The sequence below is a fragment of the Alternaria metachromatica genome, assembly GCF_023757995.1.
Source record: "Alternaria metachromatica strain BMP 0045 chromosome Unknown scaffold_17, whole genome shotgun sequence".
NCBI lineage: Eukaryota > Fungi > Ascomycota > Dothideomycetes > Pleosporales > Pleosporaceae > Alternaria > Alternaria metachromatica.
The window spans coordinates 122818-144201 of NW_026055508.1; the positions used below are offsets into that span (position 1 = coordinate 122818).

The window sequence follows — 21384 nt, forward strand, 5'->3', positions numbered from 1 at the left end:
CGTCATATTTATACTTGAGGTACTTGCGGTGTAATCTTCCATCGCGAAACCGTCAAGTGAGGCGAGACAAGACACGTCGGTGGCTCTCGGCCACCGTCAAGCAGCTCGGGAGCGCTGCGCTAGCGCCCTCTTTATCGCAGTGAAACCGCTATCTCGGTGATCAGCTGGTGCACGGGAGCGCTCCAGTATCACGTGCGGCTGAACCATGGCGTCATCATCTTGAGCAATAGCCTCTTTGGAGGCAGTCATTGAGTGGGTAAAGGCAGTAGTAATCGGGCGAATTCTTGCGGCTCCTCACGGCTGACGACGTGTCTGGAAGCCTTGTGTGGTAGCGAACCACTCGGCCACTCGAAGTACAAGAATCAGCCGATCCGGAGCTCAAATACGAGGAAAAGCATCAAGAAGTGCCTTGACAGATAATTGAGTTGGCCGTCGGACCATCAGTTCATAAGAAAAGTGATCCCAGGCGCCAATATCAGCCTTTCGCCCTCTGCGACGCGAGCACTGGTAATCCGGTGTACCTGCGATAGAGTTGGCGCGCCCCCGGCGTCCACTAACGCTGCACTGACCCCACTCACTAGGCAGCTACTACCTACACCTCCAGCTCCGCCGCCGTCTCACCTGCTCCACCTCCGCCATCAACTCTCCATCCACCACCTCGACAGCGACAACTCTCTAGTTGCTGCACCTCTTTGTCTCAATACAGCGGCGGCCAGCTAGCTGCAGTCGCTCTGACTATTACTCCTCCCCCATCGCCAGCCTCACTCGCCCATCATGGCGGCGACTAACAACGTCCCCGTGACTCTGGACACGCCCATCGTCGTCAAGGTCCTGTTCCGCGGCCAGACGAAGAAGTTCAAGCTGCCGTTGAAGGATCTCGGAGCTCACGTGTTGCCCGACAAGGTTCGTGACATTCTATAACCCGAGGTTGTCACGTCAAGGCGATCGGATCGGTCGCTCGGACGTACGATCAAACACGCTCGGGAATCACAGTGCTGACTTGATATGTGATGTTTAGCTCCGAAGTGTTCTTCAGCTTGAATCCGGCGAGCAGGTCGTCTTTGAGCGCTATTCCGACTCAGCCGCCTCATATGTCACCCTTGACGCGGACAAGCCCCAAGTCTACAAGACGCTCTTCCGCGCCGCAAAGGCGAAGCTCAAGTTGCGTCTGAGGGCCACCGTCCCCGGCGAAGAGCCTGTGGCTGCGCCCGCACCTACACCCGCGCCAAACCATGTGGTCCGACACTACCAGCCCACTGCCCACCCCGTCAGCACCGAGACTCTCACTCCACTGGGCGGCGCTCCCGTCTCTCCGGTCATTGCCCGCTCGCCAGAAATCAAGCCCACCGAAAGCACCAGCCCTGTATCGCCACCAACGACGGTAGATGCTGACGGCGAGGCTCCCGTACCGCAGGCCTTCACCGCTCGTCAGAGTAAGCAGCAATTCCACATGTCCATGTCGCGCGATCATCGGCTAACACACTATACAGGCTTCTTCAACAACCTCGCAACTGCGAACTACAACTCAGGTCTCGCATTCCGCCCCAAGCCGAGCAACGCGTGCACTTCGTGGGTCGTATACTGCAACAACTGCAACGAGCCCATGGAGGACGAGCACTTCCACTGCAGTGTATGCGACGGTGGTGATTACGATCTCTGCCCGGCCTGCGTAGACAACGGCATCCACTGCCCCGGAAGCGGCCACTGGATGGTCAAGCGTTTCGTCAAGAACGGCAGCGTCGTCAACAGCACCACCCAGCGCATCGCACCTAAGGTCAAGGCCGAGGCCGAGGAGCCCCAACAACAGGAGATCCCAGGTGCCTTTACCGATGAGAAGCAGTCCGTCACATACGAAGAGGAGCCAACCCGCACCTGCAACTGCTGCGTCAAGGTCCTCCCCGAGAAGGAATTCGTTACCTGTGTTCCTTGCGAAGACTACGACCTCTGCCTCACTTGCCATGTTAGCAACAAGCACGGTCACCACCCTGGCCACACCTTCAAGCCTGCAACGTCCGAGACCGTTCTGCCAACCCTGGCCGATTTCTTGTGCAACTCTGGCAGGAACGTCCGCCACAACGCCGTCTGCGATGGCTGCGACAAGTTCATCTACGGTGTCCGCCACAAGTGCTTGAACTGCCCAGACTGGGACTACTGCTCTGACTGCCTCAAGAACGCCAAGTTCATCCACCCCCGTCATCGCTTTGTTCCCATCTACGAGCCTTTGGCTGAGCCTCTGAACAGCGCAAACCGCCACTACGGTATCTACTGTGACGGTCCCCTCTGCAAGGACAAGGAAAACCTGTCATACATTGACGGCGTCCGCTACAAGTGTGCTGTTTGCCACGACACCGACTTCTGCCAGAACTGCGAGGCCCATCCCAGCAACAAGCACAACCACACTCACCCGCTCATCAAGTTCCAGACTCCTGTGCGCAGCGTTAGCGTTACTACACTCAACGACGACAAGCAGCGCAAGTCGATGGCTAGACTCGGTGACCGCATATGCGATAGGCGATCTACCTCAACCGAGACTGCCCCAGTCGCTCCTTCCACCAATGCTGCGACCCAAGTCCAGACCATTGTCGACGTGAAGCCATCCGCGGAGCCTCAGGCCAAGAAGGAGAAGATTGCTATTCGCGACCTTCTCGTCGACTCCGTTGAGCCGGTGCAAGAGAAGCCTGCCGTACCTGTTCAGGTCAAGGCGCCAGTCAAGACCGAGGCTATTCCCATTCCTAGGTCAGAGACTGCTACCGAGGGCCTCGACGCACACTTCATTCGGGACACCATTATTGATGGCTCCAAGATCTGTGCAGGCCACCAGTTCGTTCAGGTCTGGACTCTTCGCAACCCTGGCCCCAACGCTTGGCCACGAGGCTGCAGCGTCCGACACGTTGGTGGTGACAACATGCTCAACATCGACAACACTCGTCCTCTGAGCCACGTTGAGCTTGCTGAAGCTAGCGAGAGCAACGTGCTCGGCCACACTGTCGAGGCCGGCGAGGAAGCTCAGTTCCGTGTTCTGATGAAGGCACCCCAGCGCGAGGGCACTGCCATCTCCTACTGGCGCCTGAAGACCCCCGAGGGTATGCCCTTCGGCCATCGCCTGTGGTGTGACATTGCCGTCGTTGCCGTGCCCTCGCCTGTCGCTGCTCAGCCAGCTATCCCCATGCCAGTCCAGGTTCCTACTCCCGCATCCGGCTCAGCCACCACGTTCGAGGTGGCTCCTAGGTCGAACCCTCTGTACGACCGCCTCCTACAGGCCAGGGCTGAGCGCATGAAGCAAATGCAACACACTCAGCAACAACAACTGCAGAAGATGAAGGATGCACACCACTCTCTGCAGCAACAGCTGGATCAGCAGAAGATGGAGCGTGTTCAGCGTGTACGCAAGGCTGCCATGGAGCGTCTTATGGAGGGCCGCCGCAAGGTGCACGAGGAGGCGAACCGTCGCAAGGAACACGAGGCTGCTCTTGCTACTATCAAGCAGGAGCCTGTTGCTTCTCCCAAGGTGGAGGCCAAGGTCGAAGAGCCAGTTGCCGAACTCCCAGTCGAGGAGAAGCAGTCTGCATCTGAGCCCATCGCTTCCGGCATGATCTTCCCTCAGCTTGACAAGGAGTCTCCCGAGTCCAGCACTTACGAGTCATCTACCACAGCTCAGCCTGCCTCCCCATCTGAGAAGAGTACCGTTGCACGCACTGTCACCGTGGCTTCAGATGACGAGTTCTTCGAGGATGCTGAGAGTGTCGCCCTTATGTCCGATGATGGCTTCATGACCGATGAGGAGTACGACATCCTCGATGCCAGCGATGAAGAGATGCAGTAGGTGGTTTGATAGGCGTCAGCGAAAGCTGCCATATTTCGTGAGCACAAAGGTAGGCAAAGTGTTCCTGGTTGGTGTCTAAAGCGTTCGAATTTCTGGGTACTGGGGGCGTCAAAAGGAATGGCCTGCGAGATATCGCGATCACACAACATTCCCTACACAGAGAAGGCGCTGGAGCGTGCTTCGATACACCTCGACGGGACATGTGAGTAGGGTGCTTCATTGCCTCTGGCTCGGTTACGGCTCTCCTACTTGGCTCAATTTGATCTTTCCTTTCATGTCTTCTATATGTGTGGTAAATCAATGGTAGTTTTCTTGAATACGCTTCTTGTAACAATGTGACGAATGCAAAGTCCGATTGACAAGCAACACACGCGCTATATCTTGATCGTTTGCGGGCGGAGCATGACTAAGCCAGGGTCTTCTAGCGCGGCCATGCGAGCGAAAAGTGCCCCAGAAAAAAGTTCGAGCCGCAAAGTATCGATACGCAACACCACCCACGCTACAATGTCGTCAGATACAGAGATGTCCTCGGCGGAAGAGATTGCCATTGTCTCCAAGAAGGAGCGTCGCGACAAGAAGGAGAAAAAGGACAAAAAGGAAAAGAAAGAAAAGAAGCGCGCGAGGGCCGAGTCGAAGGCTGAAGCTGCAGAGTCCGATAGCGAGGACGCAGCAGAGACACCCGCAAAGAAGCGCAAGCGCGAAGCATTGCCTGACGAACTCGAGATCGATGTCAACCTCCCCGAACCCGCCTCCAAGAAAGCCGCCCGTAAAGCGAAGAAAGCCAAGCTGAACCCGACGCCCGCCGCCGATACAGACGGAGAAGCATCGGCCGCGAAGACGGATGGGAAGACGGACGCAAAGTCAGCTGAAGACAGGGAGAATGCTGCGAAGCGCTCGGAATACGGTGTATGGATCGGCAACTTGCCATGGTCTGCCACCAAGGAGTCGCTACGAAAGTTCTTGACGGACAATACTGAAATCCCCGACGACCAAATCACACGCATTCACATGCCCCCTCCCACGAGGCCGCCGCCCCCGAGTTGGACTACAAAGCCAATGAACAAGGGTTTCGCATACGTCGACTTCTCTACTGAGCTGTCAATGTACTCGGCGATTGCCTTGACGGAGATGAAGATGGATAACCGCGCGTTGCTGATCAAGAATGCAAAGAGCTTCGACGGGCGCCCAGATAAGCCCAAGACGGAAGAGACTCAGGATAACGGACGTGGAGCCAAGGATGCGAAACCGAAGAACCCTCCCAACAAGCGCGTGTTCGTCGGAAACCTCTCCTTCGACGTTACCCAGGACGATCTCAAGAACCACTACGCACCATGCGGAAGAATTGATAACATACACATGGCAACGTTTGAAGATTCTGGCAAATGCAAGGGCTTTGCCTGGGTCACTTTCAGGGATGTGGAAGCTGCAACAGCAGCGGTTAAGGGTTTTGTTTTCAAAGACCCGTCGGCGTTCAAGAACAAGAAGGACAGGGACGAGAGTGATAGCGAGGTCGACACCAGCAAACCCGTCAAGCAAAGGAAATGGCTAGTCAACAAGCTCATGGGGAGAGAATTGCGTCGTGAGTTCGCTGAAGACAATCATACGAGGTACCACAAGCGATTTGGCCATGAGAAGGAGGGTGCGGATGGAGAGAATGCAGGTCGCGAGAGGGGCTTTGGCAGGGGAGGAGGAGGCCAAAGAGGAGGCAGGCAAGACTTTGGAGAGAGCAATGGCGGACGGGGTGGCAAGCGAAAGGTTGACCCGAGGAATATCAAGAGTGGTGCTGCTCATATGAGTACTCAAAGGGCCAGTCAAGCGATTGTTGAGTCGCAGGGCAAGAAGACTACTTTTGATTGAGCATAGACACTGTAGTTGGGAAGGAATACATAGAAAGGGCTGTGAGCAAGAGCTGGTCGTGGTTGACCGCATGTTCCTGCTCCGCATTGTGAGACCGGCAGGTGGTTGGCGCATGGCTACAGTTGTCATCACTCACTTTCAAATCCTCTCCTCGTTCCTCAAAACAATCCTAATACTATTGCTACGCCCTGAAAGCGAATTATCTTAACCAACCTATATACAACGTCCTCACCATCTATTTTCGTTTCTCCTACTTCACCCCAACCTCTAGAACACTCACCTACATACCTCTTTGCATCCCAAGAATGTCAAACCTAAAACGCATATCCATCCTCCCCAATCCCACCTGCGAGCGCGCAGGCCTAAAATCCTACGCCTCCCTCCTCCGCAAATACGACTTCGCGCCCACCACCGAAGGGCCCTTCCAAGTCCTCGACGTCGCCACGAAATCCGTAAAGAACCTATTTAAACCCGCGGCCAAGAAAGAAACCAAACCGGTTCTGCGCAAGATTGAAGAGGAGGGCAAACCGGGCGAGGTCAAAGCGGAAGACCAGCAGAATGATGCGTTGTATATTTGTCCTGTGGAGATTGGAACGCCGCCGCAGGTGATGAATTTGCATTTTGATACGGGGAGCAGTGATCTTTGGGTACGTCATTCTTCGTCTTTTCTAGGTTTGGAGGTGAGAAGGCGTGGCTGATACGTTTGTCATGTAGTTATAGTCTACCCTGCTGGATCCTGCGACGAAGAAGGGCGCGGTGAATGGAAAGACGAAACATAACGTTTTTGATGCGAAGGCAAGTGAGACGTTCAAGAAGGTTGAGGGTGCGAGTTGGAGGATCAGGTATGGGGATGGTGAGTTCACTCTCTTCTCCTGCACTTGCTCATTCATCCAGCCTTACAGCCATGACTGGCAGATGTTGGAGACCTCTTATCTGACTTTGAAATACAGGCTCCACGGCATCCGGCATCGTCGGCACAGACAACGTGACTCTCGGCGGCCTATGCATCGAGAACCAAGCGATTGAACTCGCCAACAAACTCAGTCCACAATTCACTTCCGGCGCAGGAGACGGGCTATTAGGTCTAGGCTTCGGACACATCAATACTGTCAAGCCGAAGAAAGTGGCTACGCCTGTTGAATCGGTCAGTCCTCTTCCCTATTTTCACCAACTCTCGGTTGTTTAGCCTTTCCATCAATACTGAATTCTGAACCCACGAACCACTAACACCCTCCACCCAGATGATCTCCCAATCCGACATCCCCACCTCCAGCGAACTCTTCACCTGCTACCTCGGCTCCTGGCGCGACACCTCCGACCTCGACGCCGGAGAATCCTTCTACACATTCGGCTACATCGACGAGACCGTCCTCTCCCGCTGCGGCGTCTCAGAACCCCACTACGTCCCCATCGACTCTTCACGCGGGTTCTAGCAGTTCCCCTCGCCCACCGCCGTGCTAAACGGCGAAACCATTCAACGACCACCTGCAAACACGGCGATTGCTGATACAGGAACTACACTGGCGTTGCTGGATGACGCGCTCTGCGAGAAGATATACAGTACCATTCCTGGTGCGGTGTTTGATAAAGCGCATCAGGGGTGGGTTTTTCCCCTAGGGACTAAAGTCACGGATTTACCTACGCTGGCCCTGGCGGTCGGTGACAAGGTGTTTGAAGTCCAAAAGGAAGATTTTGGGTTCGCGAAATGTGGGGGTGGGATGCAGTATGGGGGGATTCAGTCGAGGGGCAAGAGCGATTTTGATATTCTGGGTGATACGTGGTTGAAGGGGGTTTATGCGGTTTTTGATCAGGGGAGGAAGAGGTTTGGGGTTGTGCAGAGGGTGGAGGGGGTGCAGAATCTGGAGGCGCCGAAGTAGGGGGTGGATTGGGGGGTTGGGGGGTTGTTTAGTCTTGTGGCTTTAGATTGTAGTGGATGGTAGGTGGTATCGATTGTTCTGATTCTTGATTGAACTCAACTATCCCATATCATCATACACCGTGTTTGACATGCGACCTACGGCGCAGCAGCGTTCGCGGCCAACCACTGCCCAAACGCCGCGGCATTCCTCGTCTGCATGAACACAGTGCCCGGTCCCGTGAATTTGCAGACAAGGCCCTCACCCGCCGTCATGTTACTGATGATACCACCACTAGCAACACGTTCGAGGACGTATTTACAGTTCCATGCAACGAGGTGACCGTTGTCGATGATGTATTTCTCGTTGGCAGCAAGCTGGAGGAATCAATAACGTTAGCACTTCGTTCAGCTGGCATGGAGATGGATGAATGGAAACTTACATCCTTCCTGATAATCGCGCCAAAACTCGTCACCCAAAGCACACCCGTCCCACTAATCTTGTACACGAACAGTCCCTCACCACTGAACATGGCTTTGCCAATCCCTTGACTCTTATACTCCGTCACAATACCTTGTGTACAAGCCAGGAACGCGTCGCGGCCCACCGACCATGTCTCCTTTCCACCAAGCTTGATGATTGTGATGTCGCCGATGGAGGGAGGGGCGAGAAGAAGTTCACCGGGACCCGTGTATGTGGATTTGGACATGTCGCCGCCCATGAGGGCTTTCTTCAGGGAGAACTTCAGGTTGCCTTTTAGCGTCATGGTGTGGGACATTGCTATCATTGCGCCTGGGAGTTGTGTTAGTCATTCGTTCTTTGCATCTTTCGCTCCCTATAGTAGCGAAGAATGGATCGTGTGTTGGAAGACTCACCAGGTTTAGCAGTAAAAGGACATCCGATGGCTAACTGCACTGTGAGAATGGAGTTTGTGTCCCTGTGGCTCACGCGGTAACTTCCTCCATTGAAGGTTCCCACGTCGTCTGCTGAGGCACTTGCGGGCGATGTGTGTGCTGCCGCGCCCGCGCCTACGTATTGCGGCTGCTGGGGTATGCTCTGCTGGCTCATCTGCGACTGATGGCCCATGCCTGGATGGCCAGTCTTCTCAGCAGGGTATCCTGACGGAGTCGCACTTGGACTTCCACCCGGAAATCCACCAAAGCCGGGGCTCATCGGTTGCTGTGGCTGTTGTTGTGGCGGCTGTTGCTGCTGGAAAGGCGGGGGCGGCGATTGCGCTTGGCCTGGGGGCTGGAAGTGCTGTTGCTCAGGTGGCGGCGCATATTGCTGTTGCTCAGGCGGAGGCGCATAGTGTTGTTGTGGAGCGGCATTTCCACCTGGCGGAGGTGGGTAGTGTTGCTGCTGCTGTTGGTGTGCGGGAGGGGATGTGGGTGGTGGAGGGTAGGACTGGCCGCCTGGCGGAGGCGCATAGTACTGCTGCTGGCCCTGTTGGTCTGGTATATGTTAGAGGGCTGTTCAAGAGGAGCGGTGTTGTAGTATTGGAAGGCTGGAGAAGGGGCGTTCGGTATATGACAGGAGGAAAGCAAATGGTGTAGATGTACCTGGCGGTGCTACTTCTCGTCAGTTTACTTCCACATACACTGCGACACGCGACTCACGAGGGTAGTAGTTCCCGCCTGGTGGTGGAGTTCCCTGATATCCCGACATATTCAAGCTTGCGATCCTAAGGCGACGAGTTGACGCGACTGCAGTTGGGTCTCAGAGAACAAGGTAAGGGGATGTTAGCAGCAACCACACGCGCAATGTAGGAGAGAGGAGAGGAGCGGAGAAGGGATTAGATTAGTCTACGGAAGCATCAGCACCATAAGCAGTATAGACGTTTTAACCGCGCGCCCCGTTGGTGTCTCCTTGGTCAAGCTGCTCAGCCTCCAGCGCGCAGCTGCTGGCTAGCGGGGTCTCTCGAGCCGCCGAATCAGCGCCCCGCTTCCCTCGCTCTGGCCTACGCGCCAAGCCTGTGCCACGGGTGAGTAAGAGAATAGCATAAAGTCGTTCATGCGCCAGAAGCTATCTTTGAACTAGAAGAGTTGGGCACAGCAGAAACAAACATGTTCGCATGCATCCACGATGCAGGGGAGCTCCGGGAGGCACCGTAGCTATCAGGGTCCACTTGCGACCGACTTAAGCGCCCACGATATCTCACATGCTAGTCTGCATCTTATTCCCAGCGCGTATATCAGCATCACATATTACGCATGTACTGAGCAAGTTCTCTTCTGCGTCTATTAGACTGTATCTTTTGACTCATCTCAATGTACATGAACCTTCCACAGACATTGCTTTGAATCATCATGACCGTGCATACCGCCGAAAAGCGTCATAACAGCAACAGCCGTAGCGCCCGCTGATCGAGAATCCCCAGCCCAAGCCATGCATAACATTGAACATCGTAAAGCGCATAACATCAATTCCTCTAACCCACCATTCTCCGCCTCTTTCCGATCTGGGCCGAGAAACCAGTCTTGATGGCCTGTACCGAACGTCTCGATCCGCAGCTGTTGCAGGTGACGAAGTTGAGACGGTTCTCACCCTTGGAGAGGTCGGTATCGGGCGAGCGGCAGGTCTTGCAGGTAACGTATTCGACAATGTATCGGCGGAGGACGTTCTCGAGTTGCTTCTGCTGGAAACGACCCTTGATGACCAAGCGCTTCTGGTCGGCGAACGAACCGCTCGTACCCAGTTCAGCGAACAGGAACTGCGCAACGTGCTCGTCGGAACGCTTCATACGCTTGCAAATCTCGGCAAGGTTGGCAAAGACGGTCTTCTTGTTTCCTTCGCGCATGCACTGTGGGGGCGGGATCTTGTAGCTCTTTGTGCCCGAGCTGGCGAGGTCGGGATGTTGTGCGTGGAGGAGCGTGAAGAAGCGGTTCAGGAGGAGGTTGTACGAGATAGGGGTCGTCGAGTTGTGTTCCCAGATGCCGGTGCCCTTCATCATGTCGCCTTCTTGTACTTCGGGTTCGGGAGCAGCGACCTCCTCCTCGCCTTCGGGCTTGTCGCCGCCGGCGGCAGCGAGCTTGGCCTCGAAGTCGTCCTCGACCTTCTTCTTGCTGGACTTCTTCTTCTTCTTCAGCGCGGCGAAGTCGCCCTCTGCGCCGTCCTCTTCCTCGCCTTCCTTCTTCTTGGAGGACTTCTTCTTCTTCTGTATCTTGTCAGCAAAATGTTGATAATCGCGCATGCTTTTTGCGCCTCACCTTCTTTGCGAGATCAGCGAACATGTCGGTGACCTCCTCGACCTCTTTGTCGTCGCCTGTAGCCCCGCTTGTCAGCGACTGATGTATTTCCAGTGTGTGGTCCATCTTACCAGCACTCGCGGCGTGGCCCTCAGCGGAGTCCTTGTCGCCGTTCATCTCTAGTGATTCGGTAACGTCGCCGTTGCTGTCGACAATCGTAGCACCTTCGGAAAATTGGACCGACTTGCGGGGTTTGCGGTCAGGGAGATCGGCCTGTGTAAGTGTCCGTTAGTATGTAGCTCTTTGTAGGGAAGTAGAAATAAGTCCCAGCTAGCAAGCTGGCATGCAGCAAGCCCACTTTCAAGGCACAGGATATTTCGAAAGCGAACGTGGGGCTGTGACGTACAGTATCAGCCATGATTGCGGTTGCACTCGAGTTTTCGATCTTCAGTGAGTTCTGGGGATGTTCTGGTATCGATTCGGAGTACGTAGTGATATGTAGGCGTGGTGAGTCGAAGAGTCAGGCAGGCGGTCACCCCAAAGTTCGCCGCAACACATGTGTGAGTCGAACGCTGAGTGCCAAGATTTGCGTCACGTGCCGACTGCCGCTAAGCCCCACCTCCGCTCATTGGCTGGAGCGCTCCGACACCATTCACCGAACGCGCCTCTACCATAGCCGTCGCGATCCCGTCACTATCGCCAATGCTGCTACGGTAGTCCGCCGATCCAGTCATACATCCACCACCCTCTCCTGTCAACGATCCAACGCCACCGCCGCCATGTCCCTGAGCAATAGCGAGAGCTTCATCGAGCCATCCTCCAACGACGAGATCGATTCATTACCATCCTCGGCAACAAGCTCCTCAGCCGATGAGGAAGAATACATGTCAGATGCGGACCGGGAGTGGAAAGAGTCGCTGCAGCAATTGGAGCTGCTGTTGACAATGGTCATGGTGCCATACCTGGGGAAATACTTTGGCAGGAAGGCCGCATACTGGGGCACGTCATCTTCAAGGTTAGATGACCGGATAGATGGCAGGTAGCTAACATCTGTGCAGGATGGGCCAAGTTTATGGAATGGAAATACCCCGTCGAAATCGTCTTCTCGAGTCCGAAGACGTTCAAGCTGGCTGGAGCTGTTGAGGCAGCAGCCACACTATGAGCGCTTTACACTACTTCGGCGGCTTCACACAATCAAGCATCGGCGTTTATGGCGTTGGGTCCATCAGATATCCACACACATTGGACGTCACTTGTAAATACCATTCTATTACCACGACATATCGAACACATATATTACAAGGCAAAGGGCCCTCGCCCAACCTCTACTCAAGAATCTCCCCGTTGAGAATCGTCCTCCCATAGGCATCATGGTGCCAGTGGTCACCCTCTAGGGTAGTAAGTCGGTCCTGCATATGTTTTGTGTCGATTCCGCCATCCTTGGCATGTATCTCCTCCATCTCCTGCCTTTTCTTGCTCTTGGGCTTTCCCTCTTTGATGCGTAGCTTTTCAAAGTAGACGTACGAACCATAATAGATGCCGGATGTGTTGCCGTTCAACGCCCCTTTCTTGCTGCGAAAAGCAGAGAGTTGACGCGCGTTAAGGGTCTTGGATGGGTTGTGGAAGGACGCTGAGGCTGCGCGAAGGAATGCAGCCTGGGTTACGCCGGGTTTCTTGAGGTGTGCGTTGATCTTATGGCGGACGTCGTCGCATTTATCTATCAGCGTGTGAGTGCTCACATCTCTTCCGTCATGGTGGTGCGAAAGCTTACCGTATACTGGTACTTTATCTTCTTTCTCAAAATCCAGCTCAACATCATCGACACTAGGCACGCTGTCCTTTCCCGCGTCTCCTTCATTCTTCTTCGCCTTCTTATTCGCGGTCGTCTTGATGCCTGCCATCTCGCGCTGCTGGAAGAATGCGTACGCTGCCACATACACTGAAGACTCAACTCCCTTCTCCTTCCCATGCTGGCTCATAAAGCGCGAGTACGCATTGGGCGCGATGCCAACTGCTTTTTGGAACTCGCCCACTTTCATTTCGCCATTGTCAATCAAGGTGCGTATCTTACGCCTGCATACAAATCAGATACTATACGCAGATCATGGAGAATCGGAGATGTTCATGACGGGACGTCAACCTAGGAAAAACCTGAACAGGTCTGCAGCCTATATCAACATAGAAACCTACAAAGTAGGTGGCGTAACATCAGTGTAGGCTCTAGACCTGTTCGTTTTATTTCCTCTGTATAAGGTGGCTGCGTAGAAACACGCAACGCGCGCATTGTTACTAAAATAAAAATCGCATACCGTAAGACATCGCAGCTCTCCGTCACAGGCCTGTTCTCAAGCTCAAAATCTGATTCGTCATCATCGATGATTTGCATGCTCGGGTTAGACGCAGTTGGGTTCGAGGTAGTCGGGTTTAACACAGTCGGGTACGGCATAGGCGCATTCGAGATAATCGTGTGCGGCATAGGAGGCGGGTACGACATAGGTTGGTTCGACATAGGCGGGTGCGACATAGGCGGGTGCGACATAGGCGGATGCGACATAGGCTGGTGCGGCATAGGCTGGTGTGATATAGGTTGGTTCGACATAGATTGATTCGACATCGGCGGGTAGGACGGAGTTTGGTTCTCCAAAGTCGGCATCGGGTATGAGTTCATGTACGCCATATTGAAACTGTGCGGTCCTGACACGTCAAACTTGAACAAAAGTAAACACCCTAGGGTCTACATCAATGTTAACACACCTACTTTGCATGTACTTATCTTAGTGTAGTCTGCAGACCTGTTTAAGTTTTTCCTTGTATGAGGTGCTGATGTGATTGTATTCCAATAACAATATACAGCGACAATCGTCGAAACACAATAGGTTGGCAAAAACGCAGATTCAGAGGGAAATAGTAGAGATAAATGAGAAAGGGTGGCATTGCGATCACCCCATCCTAATGACGTCTTGTTGCGACGCGTCTGTGTTTTGCGCTAGTGGGCGGGGAAAGCGCGGACGCGTTCTCAGGGGGCGAGTATCAACACCATGAACAGCGGGCCTGCAAGATACCTCTTGAATCAACAACTTGTTTCTTGCCTTGAATACACAGTACAATGTGATTCAAATATCTTCACAATTCCAACTTGACGACATGTGATGCCGATAAAGTCTCTCACAACTTCTGAGCATCGAGACAGAATACCACAAGCAGAGACATCGTGACTCGTTGGAACGTAAGCACAACCCCAAAAGAAAGCAGCGCATTTCGATAACGGCGCATGATGACTCCAGAATCTTCGCTGGCCATTGCTTTTCAATAAGTTTTTCACTCTCCAGGGCTGCTCATTCGCTGCCTGAAACAGACGCTAGGCACTTGAACCGGGGGGTGTATGTGTATACAACATGAAAGCGCAGCACTATCCATAATCACGCCGAAACACGACAAGCCGCGAAATTAGACACGGCATAATCGTCCGTTCTGAGTTTGAGTACCCTGCTCGCCATCCCTGATTTCCCAGTCCTCACTGCCAACAGCTGTTGTCGCGTAGAAGACGCCCTTGGGGTCCCACTTCTTCTTGATTGCGAGAAGCTTGGGGTAGTTCTTCGCGCCGTAGAAGTCGATTTGCCAGTTTGGCTCTTGGATATCCGCCTCGTTGAGATAGACGCCGCCACCCTCGGACGCCGGAGCGACTGCACGCCACGAGTCCATGATGTCGTACGTAAGGTAGTCGGACGCTTCCTTCAATTGAGCCGGCGTCGCGTTCTCGGGGACCATGTTCGCGGTGATCAAGAACGACTGGGTGTTGCGCCATGCCTCATTGACAGCATTGTCAACCTTGAAAGGGTTGCCTGGAGCCATGTGGTAACCACCCACCGTGTGGCCGTTCATCACTGTGTCCTTGATAGTGGTGTAGAAAGAGTTGAACTTCTCTTCGGTTGCCCAAAGGCTCTTGGGGAAGAGACGCGTAGCTTGACGAATGGTGGTCACGCCGAGCGTATCCGCACCCCATGAGCCTTTGTTGGCAGAGTAAAAGTCGTCGTGGTAGGTCGTGTTGGGAGTTACTGAGATGTTGAAAGACTTGAGGTCGGCGAAGAAGTCCTTCGTGAGCGCATTGAAGGACTCAATGGTGTGGTTCGGCGCAAAGAAGGGAGTCATCTGGAAGTCGAGCGTCGTACCATAGTTCCAGATCCAGAAGTATGAATAGGTCCCAGCGTTGGTGAACTCAGGGAACCGCTTCATGTAAGCGTTGATGCCCTTCCAGAAGTTGACAGAGTCGTTGACTGGGGCCTGGAAGGAGAAGACAGACTTGGTAACGTGTATTCTCGGATGGGCTTTGGCGATAACTGAAGTCACAACACCAAGAGTTCCACCGCCTCCTCCGCGAAGGGCCCAGAAGAGATCGGAGTTCTTAGAGTCAGAGGCAGTGACGAAACGCCCATCGGCGGTGACGACCTCAAAGGCGAGAACTTGGTCAGCGGCCATGCCGTAGATGGATGCGAGAGGTGAGTGGCCACCTCCGGTGATATAGCCACCACTCCATCCAACAGTCTACGTTCAGGGTCAGTGGCTGCGACTGCAAAACGTTGCATACCATGGCGACTTACTTCACAGATCCCGGTCATGACGGTCACATCGTGTTCGCGGGCAGCTTCCAGGATCTCGAACCCTTGGACACCAGCACCAGCCTTGAACGCCGGGCCTCTGTACTCAGTCGAATCGTACTGCTCAATGAACCGGATGTCCTTGAGGTTGTGTGTCCAAATACTGAGAGCACCTGCCCCAGACGACTTTCCAATATAGTCGTGCCCAGTATTCTTGACAGTCAACCTGAGGTTCATGTTGCGAGCAAAGTTGACGCCAAGCTGCACCTGGGCAACATTCTCGACATTGATCGAGTAAGATGCATAGCCACCTAGCGTACAGGTGCCACTAGGGTCGTCGGTAGGCATGCACGTGCGGCCTTGGAAGAGCGGCCACATCATCGAGGTCGGGTCACTTGTGTGGAGATCGGATGTGGTGAATCTGGCTGAGATGTCTGCGCACTTCGCCTCATCATAGTCGTTCCAGGCCGAGTCCTTGTAGCATGGTGCAGCGATGGGAATCGTCTTGATGAGCGCTCCTCCCAGCAGGTTGTCGAAGGTAGACCATACGCTTTCTTCCGGATAGTCGGAATCGCCTGGGAAGACTTTGCATTGACCGCTGCTGATTCCATCCGTCGTCTCCTCCTTATTGTCGAAGCCAAAAAGTGAAACCACGTCAACCTCACTGGTTTGGCGAGCAGCCGCATTCAGGGCGTCGTTGGTCAGTTGGACTGCCTCGTTCGGGAAAAGCGCAACTCCGGCAGGCGAGTTCGTGGAGACTGTGGCGGCGGCAGGTGCGACATCGCGGAAAGCAACCGGACTTCCAAGAACGCCGATAGCGTTCGCAGCTAAGAACAACAAAGATCTGCGCGCAGACATAGCGAAAGGACGTCTGGTCAAGAGGAGTGAACGTGTAGGCGCTGCACGACCAAGCCTCGTCGACCCATCTTGATAAATGAACAAAAACCCACGCCACACCGAACCGAAGGATTCATTCTAGATCCACACATCAGATAGTGTCTAGGAGTCAAATGTCGGGATGCGGCATGCTCTATACAACATGCATGCCGCTCGCTGTATTCACATTACTCGTACCTACATATGAAGTGGAGCCGCGGCTCGAATGCCCACGGCCCGCTCCTTCGGTGGCTGTTGACTCCACGAATGAGAAGCATCAATTAACATTTCCCAGGTCGCGGGTATTCAACGTGTTTGCGCATCCTTGCGGTCTCTGGCTGAGAAGGAAGGATTTGGTTCGGCATGGCCCAATGGGGTTGAAGCCCCACATCATGTGGGAGTTTAGCCGCGCGCTGTGGGTGAGGATATTGTCGAGCACCTGGTCTTTCGTGACACCATTTGCGATATGATTTTTTGGCTAACTGTTCGCCATTTCTTGTAATTGAACTTGTAAGACATCTATATTCTATAAACTGTGGCCGACCACCCCACTGCGAGGATGTACTTGATGCCCTCAATGTTTCAGTGCAGCTCTTCGTAATCTCTTTCCTGCTCTTCTTCGACGATGAGTCTGGCACCTTCAGGCAGTAGCTTTAATAGCTCCTCTCTCTTCTCATACGGAAAAGCCATGCGTGCGAGGCTTTTCCTGATTTCCGCACGACCATCCCGTGACTGATGCGATATCAAACCAAGCTGAAGACCTGGTTCGGCTGACTCCTGCTCTGTCGGTGTATGATCTGAAACCATACTTTCCACATGCCTTCCAACGCCTCTGATCTCCATCTGCTTCACATGAGGCCATGGAGCTTCCAATAGAACGGGCAAGATCCATTGTCGGAACATGAGATCCATTGGCCGATACGAATAATGCGGGCACGGTGGCCGAATGCCTCTTGGAGAGTCGTATTCATTTCGATTGTAACCCTGCTTGAAGGAGAGAGAACGTAGGGTATGCCGAACGGATTGCATGAAGCGCGCCCATTCAGAGTATCGTTGCTTGCCCTCTTCTGTATCGTACCAAACATTCGTAAAGGAATTGCCGACGGTAGCAATACACAAAGAAGTGAGAGCAGTAAAATCCCCAACGTAAGAATCTAGCAATCCCATCATGTACCGGTCGTCTAGGGCGGTGCGTTCATCTTCCTCGTGTTCCTGCAAATAGTCTACCATGTCTTGGACGGCAAAAAACATTGGATAAGGCGGGTCAAACTCGTCAGACTGGAACAGGTTGTGTAACTCAAGTGCTTTGAGTTGGTGGGCATACTCCTGGAAGAAGCAATTGACAACGTCGCGTCGCACCCAGCCACTCAAGCGCACCGAAGTAGCTTTAGGAAAGCATATCAAAGGCAGTAGTAGAGGATCGCATGACCTTTAGAAGTCAGTAAACAATCATCGCTAATCAGCCAAACACTTACTGCGTGAAGCAAAGGTCAATCTCGGAGACGTTATCAAGGCTACGGAACGTGCGCCAAAGAGAGCCTAACATAGTCAGCATCAACACCTTGAATAGCGTATCCGCGTACCGTAGCTTCCATGCCCGTCAATATCCAGATCTTCCGACCCTGGGTATTCATCCGTCAAGCGCTTGAATTCGTGCTCCAAACTTTCTTCTTCTCCGTCTTCCCAAGCCGTCTCATCGCATTCAAACAAATTGAAGACTGTCCAGCATAGCACATGCGCGTGCTTACCAAGCCCCGGATCGTGCTGCAAAGTTCGTGTAAATTGCAGCTGCTTCTCAAATACGTCCAAGTCGAGGCGTCCCCATCTTCTGTGGGTAAAATCGGGTGGCACCCGATGAAGCCCGTCATAAACAGGCGTGCAGTCGATGGGAGCATTATGTGAGCTCAAGTCAATGTTGCGGTACAACTCTGGCATCTACTCGTCGTCAGTCGCTATGCGAAAGTTGAGGAATGCTCACATACACCAACGTCGTATAGCGAGCGGCATGTCTCGCATAGTCTCTTTATGTCGGCGCAAGAGCAAGAAGACAGGATCTCAATGAGAAGCTCTGTTGGTAGATAGAGTAGATGAGACATGTCCCTGCGACTCCATCCAGTGGCGAGATCAATGATACACCGTCAAAGATGCGTTTCGCACTCGGGATTCCAAGTAGATATCGAGTAGTGAGGTGTTGTTCGTTTTGAATGATGAAGTAGCTGTGCCACATTAGGCAGCATCCTTTGCCACCACGCTTGTATCCCTTTCTGAATCATCACATTCCTTGCATCTCCAGAACTCGTGCTTAAATCTGTTTCGAAAGCTCTTGCACCCAGGCTAACCTTCCCTCGCCAAAGATCTCGGCTGTGGCTGGCATGTCCTCACCGCCTTCCAGTAACAAAGTGCGCACGATGATCTTGTCCGGCATAACATCCTGATGATGATAAACATGGCTCGTGCAAACTTTGCAAAAGTAGCATCGCACGAACTTGCCTGCACCCAGTCAGCCTTTCCTCCTTCAGCAACACAAAGTGAACATACCACTAGCACCTTTGTACCCATACTGCCTGATGTTTTCCTCGCCGGAGACAATCTGCAGTTCCTCTTTCGGTATGATCTGATTGCACGAGTACGGTCCACCACCGAGCTTCTGGCATGTTGAGCAATGACAGAGCACGTGCTCAGCATTCTCGAGCTTCGCGGTCCATTTTACACTCTCGCAATGGCATGTGCCCTTCCTGACCCCATCTCCTTTCGCCGACGGATGTTCGGCTGCAGAACCAAAAAGCACACCGTCTTTGATATCGACGACTAAGCTATCCTCGATCAGCGGCTTCGCGGCTTTAGAGAAGGCCTTGTGAACCGGCTCAGTGGTGAGGTAATAGTCCAAATCTTCCTGATTCGCAAACTCGAGCACGAAAGCGTGTGTCATGCCTTTGGAAAAAGGTTCCCACGATCTGTTTTTGCCGGCTTTCAGCGACTGAATGAGCGGCTTGCCGGTGTTCGGATTCAGCGACTTGTGTTGTAGGGCCATGAAGGACTTGAAGTGGCTCTCTAGGTCCGTCCATGATATATCTTGGCGGTATCTGAAGAGCACGATGTGTGTGATCGTGTCGCTAGCCATTGTCTCCGATGCAGGAGTCCCTGGTGCGGAGGTGCAGGGCGTGATGGGTGCGGGGTCGAGGATGTCGGCTATGTTGGGGAACATGTAGCAGGTGTAATACGGTCTTCATAGCGAGGGACTCCATCTTGGATTATAAGGACGCCAGGAGCAGTCGCAAGGTGATGTTGCAAGACCGCGATGGCACGCGTTCGTGGAAGGCACCCCCGGGGCTAGCGCCGCTGGAAGTAGCAAGTTTCTCCGTCTCGCCGCTGTGGGGCAACTGCGCATGGAACGAACATCCGTCTTTCTCAGCATCAGCATTTCGACCTCCATCATTCACTCATGCCATCTCGACGTGATTCTGTTAATGAAGCGCATCTTGTCAAAATATTTTTCATTCCAGATAAAGCTCGCTAAACTGCACAATGTCATCGTCGCTCCGTCGAATCGCATCTCACGGCGTGCCCTCCTTAGCCGATCCCATCGCCTGCCCAGGCGCACTCGCATCCCTCAGTTTGACACTCTCATCTGTCTCCTGCAACAGCGCATCCTCGTGATCGACCGGGAAAAACCGATAGCTTCTCATTTCCGTGTTTTGCCAATCTCCATGTGCCTGACAATCGTTCTCATCTAGATCCCCAGACACGTAGTGCAGGAAGTCGCCGTGCGATACCACGACGATCTCCTCTTCGTCGCGGTCGCGCAAGAAGCGGCGGAGTTCCAGGGCGCGTGCCTTCAGCGAGCCCCCGTCTGGTGCCCATTTGCCCTCCTTGGTATTGAAGTCTGTGTAGGTGTCCAGGCACCTGTGGAAGTCGCATACATCGCCGAATTCCTTCTGAAGTCGCTTTACATCGCTTGGTGTGTTGGCGGGCTCAGATGTAGCTTCTTGGGCTAGGGGAAGAGCGAGGATGTTGCGCTTTCCGGATTGCAACCACGGCTCCATGCTGATGAGTGCTGTTTGGATTGTGCGGCGGATAGGGCTTGCGCAGACTAGGTCGATGCGATCAAAGAATGGAAACGTTTCCGAAAGGTTTTTGCATTGTTGTTTGCCTTTCGGTGTGAGGTCGGGGTCGGGGATCTTCTCGTTGTGTTCTGCGTTGTGGTAGCCTTCGGCGTGGCGGATGAAGTGCACAGCACGGGGAGCCATTTTGGATTAGGACGTGTAGGTGTCGGGAAGCGATTGAAGTGTTATTTCGTGTCAACCGTAGAAGAATTAATGTCTTGAACGGCTTTGAGATGACAGTATTAATGAAGGGAGAGGAGATCAATATATATACTGCGAGAGGTACATCTAGAGTAGCGTCACAATTGGTATACCGAACATGCACACGCCATCCTCGAATTCGGTCGTCATATGCTAGCATATTCATCGGACCAAGATCTCGTGGCGAGATGCATGTTCACCATCAACATCCACGAAACGATAGATGCTGGTGGATGACGAGAAGGCTATTTCGGCACAGCTGTGAGTAGCATGGAAGGTCAGCCGTGTCAATACCAAAGACACGTCGGAAGCGCTCCTGAGGTTATGGCTGGCTGCGTCCTGGCGTGAAAATAAGCTCCTCGTAAGTTTAGTAGCCTTCTAGAAGGTCTACATGCCCAGCCATCGGAGTCTGGGGCTCTTAGCGTCTGGTAAGTCCCGGTTCGGAGGCGCTTGCTTGGATTCTTGGCTCTGAACGACGCGAAAGCACTTACTGAGCCAGTGTAAAGTCCCTGGCTACCGCATAGACGGATGACCATTTGTTGAAAACTTGGTTCGCCGCATGCACAATGACATCCAGGCTTGAGGCCGCGTCAGGAACGGTATGAGCAGTTGCGGGTAATCGGCACGTCAAGAAGGCGATGTAAAGCTTGATGCCGAGACGCACACAGAATGGTAGGAGTCGCGTGGATATCACGGCCCTTTTCAAATGTTCTCGCGCTGTGGTCCAGAATTAGTGGAGGTGAGGCCTCCGTCACATCCGCTCTGGTCGAGATTTACACGCCAAGTGGGTGACGTCAGCACGCGTGAACTAATGATCTACGGGCTTCCCCACAAACTAAAGCTTCGCCGTAGAAACTGCGCTTGGGAAGAGAGATGCGCTATGCATGG

The 21384-nt window shown here is 53.5% G+C and overlaps 11 protein-coding genes across 11 annotated transcripts; 4 read left to right on the forward strand and 7 right to left on the reverse strand.

Moving 5' to 3' along the window:
• Positions 1-774: 774 nt before the first annotated feature.
• J4E83_007049 (uncharacterized protein) lies at positions 775-3823 on the forward strand (the record flags this gene model as incomplete). Its single annotated transcript, XM_049333955.1, has 3 exons — positions 775-903; positions 1019-1433; positions 1491-3823. 3 exons carry the CDS (start codon positions 775-777, stop codon positions 3821-3823), a joined length of 2877 nt encoding a protein of 958 aa, XP_049186766.1.
• A 504-nt stretch (positions 3824-4327) lies between these two features.
• Positions 4328-5680, forward strand: J4E83_007050 (uncharacterized protein; the record flags this gene model as incomplete). The annotated part of the gene is made up of 1 exon (XM_049333956.1): positions 4328-5680. One exon carries the CDS (start codon positions 4328-4330, stop codon positions 5678-5680), a length of 1353 nt encoding a protein of 450 aa, XP_049186767.1.
• A 305-nt stretch (positions 5681-5985) lies between these two features.
• Positions 5986-7113, forward strand: J4E83_007051 (uncharacterized protein; the record flags this gene model as incomplete). The annotated part of the gene is made up of 4 exons (XM_049333957.1): positions 5986-6327; positions 6401-6533; positions 6631-6824; positions 6922-7113. The coding sequence occupies 4 exons, from the start codon at positions 5986-5988 to the stop codon at positions 7111-7113; spliced, it is 861 nt and encodes a 286-aa protein (XP_049186768.1).
• Positions 7114-7694: 581 nt separating this feature from the next.
• J4E83_007052 (uncharacterized protein) lies at positions 7695-8302 on the reverse strand (the record flags this gene model as incomplete). The annotated part of the gene is made up of 2 exons (XM_049333958.1): positions 7695-7913; positions 7979-8302. 2 exons carry the CDS (start codon positions 8300-8302, stop codon positions 7695-7697), a joined length of 543 nt encoding a protein of 180 aa, XP_049186769.1.
• Positions 8303-8340: 38 nt separating this feature from the next.
• Positions 8341-9201, reverse strand: J4E83_007053 (uncharacterized protein; the record flags this gene model as incomplete). Its single annotated transcript, XM_049333959.1, has 2 exons — positions 8341-8987; positions 9153-9201. 2 exons carry the CDS (start codon positions 9199-9201, stop codon positions 8341-8343), a joined length of 696 nt encoding a protein of 231 aa, XP_049186770.1.
• A 763-nt stretch (positions 9202-9964) lies between these two features.
• J4E83_007054 (uncharacterized protein) lies at positions 9965-11139 on the reverse strand (the record flags this gene model as incomplete). The annotated part of the gene is made up of 4 exons (XM_049333960.1): positions 9965-10690; positions 10743-10798; positions 10853-10994; positions 11128-11139. The coding sequence occupies 4 exons, from the start codon at positions 11137-11139 to the stop codon at positions 9965-9967; spliced, it is 936 nt and encodes a 311-aa protein (XP_049186771.1).
• Positions 11140-11500: 361 nt separating this feature from the next.
• On the forward strand, positions 11501-11883 carry J4E83_007055 (uncharacterized protein; the record flags this gene model as incomplete). The annotated part of the gene is made up of 2 exons (XM_049333961.1): positions 11501-11720; positions 11780-11883. The coding sequence occupies 2 exons, from the start codon at positions 11501-11503 to the stop codon at positions 11881-11883; spliced, it is 324 nt and encodes a 107-aa protein (XP_049186772.1).
• A 163-nt stretch (positions 11884-12046) lies between these two features.
• J4E83_007056 (uncharacterized protein) lies at positions 12047-13398 on the reverse strand (the record flags this gene model as incomplete). The annotated part of the gene is made up of 2 exons (XM_049333962.1): positions 12047-12794; positions 13031-13398. 2 exons carry the CDS (start codon positions 13396-13398, stop codon positions 12047-12049), a joined length of 1116 nt encoding a protein of 371 aa, XP_049186773.1.
• A 770-nt stretch (positions 13399-14168) lies between these two features.
• Positions 14169-16174, reverse strand: J4E83_007057 (uncharacterized protein; the record flags this gene model as incomplete). The annotated part of the gene is made up of 2 exons (XM_049333963.1): positions 14169-15263; positions 15320-16174. 2 exons carry the CDS (start codon positions 16172-16174, stop codon positions 14169-14171), a joined length of 1950 nt encoding a protein of 649 aa, XP_049186774.1.
• Positions 16175-18494: 2320 nt separating this feature from the next.
• Positions 18495-19397, reverse strand: J4E83_007058 (uncharacterized protein; the record flags this gene model as incomplete). Its single annotated transcript, XM_049333964.1, has 2 exons — positions 18495-18682; positions 18731-19397. 2 exons carry the CDS (start codon positions 19395-19397, stop codon positions 18495-18497), a joined length of 855 nt encoding a protein of 284 aa, XP_049186775.1.
• A 349-nt stretch (positions 19398-19746) lies between these two features.
• On the reverse strand, positions 19747-20439 carry J4E83_007059 (uncharacterized protein; the record flags this gene model as incomplete). The annotated part of the gene is made up of 1 exon (XM_049333965.1): positions 19747-20439. The coding sequence occupies one exon, from the start codon at positions 20437-20439 to the stop codon at positions 19747-19749; it is 693 nt and encodes a 230-aa protein (XP_049186776.1).
• Positions 20440-21384: the final 945 nt, after the last annotated feature.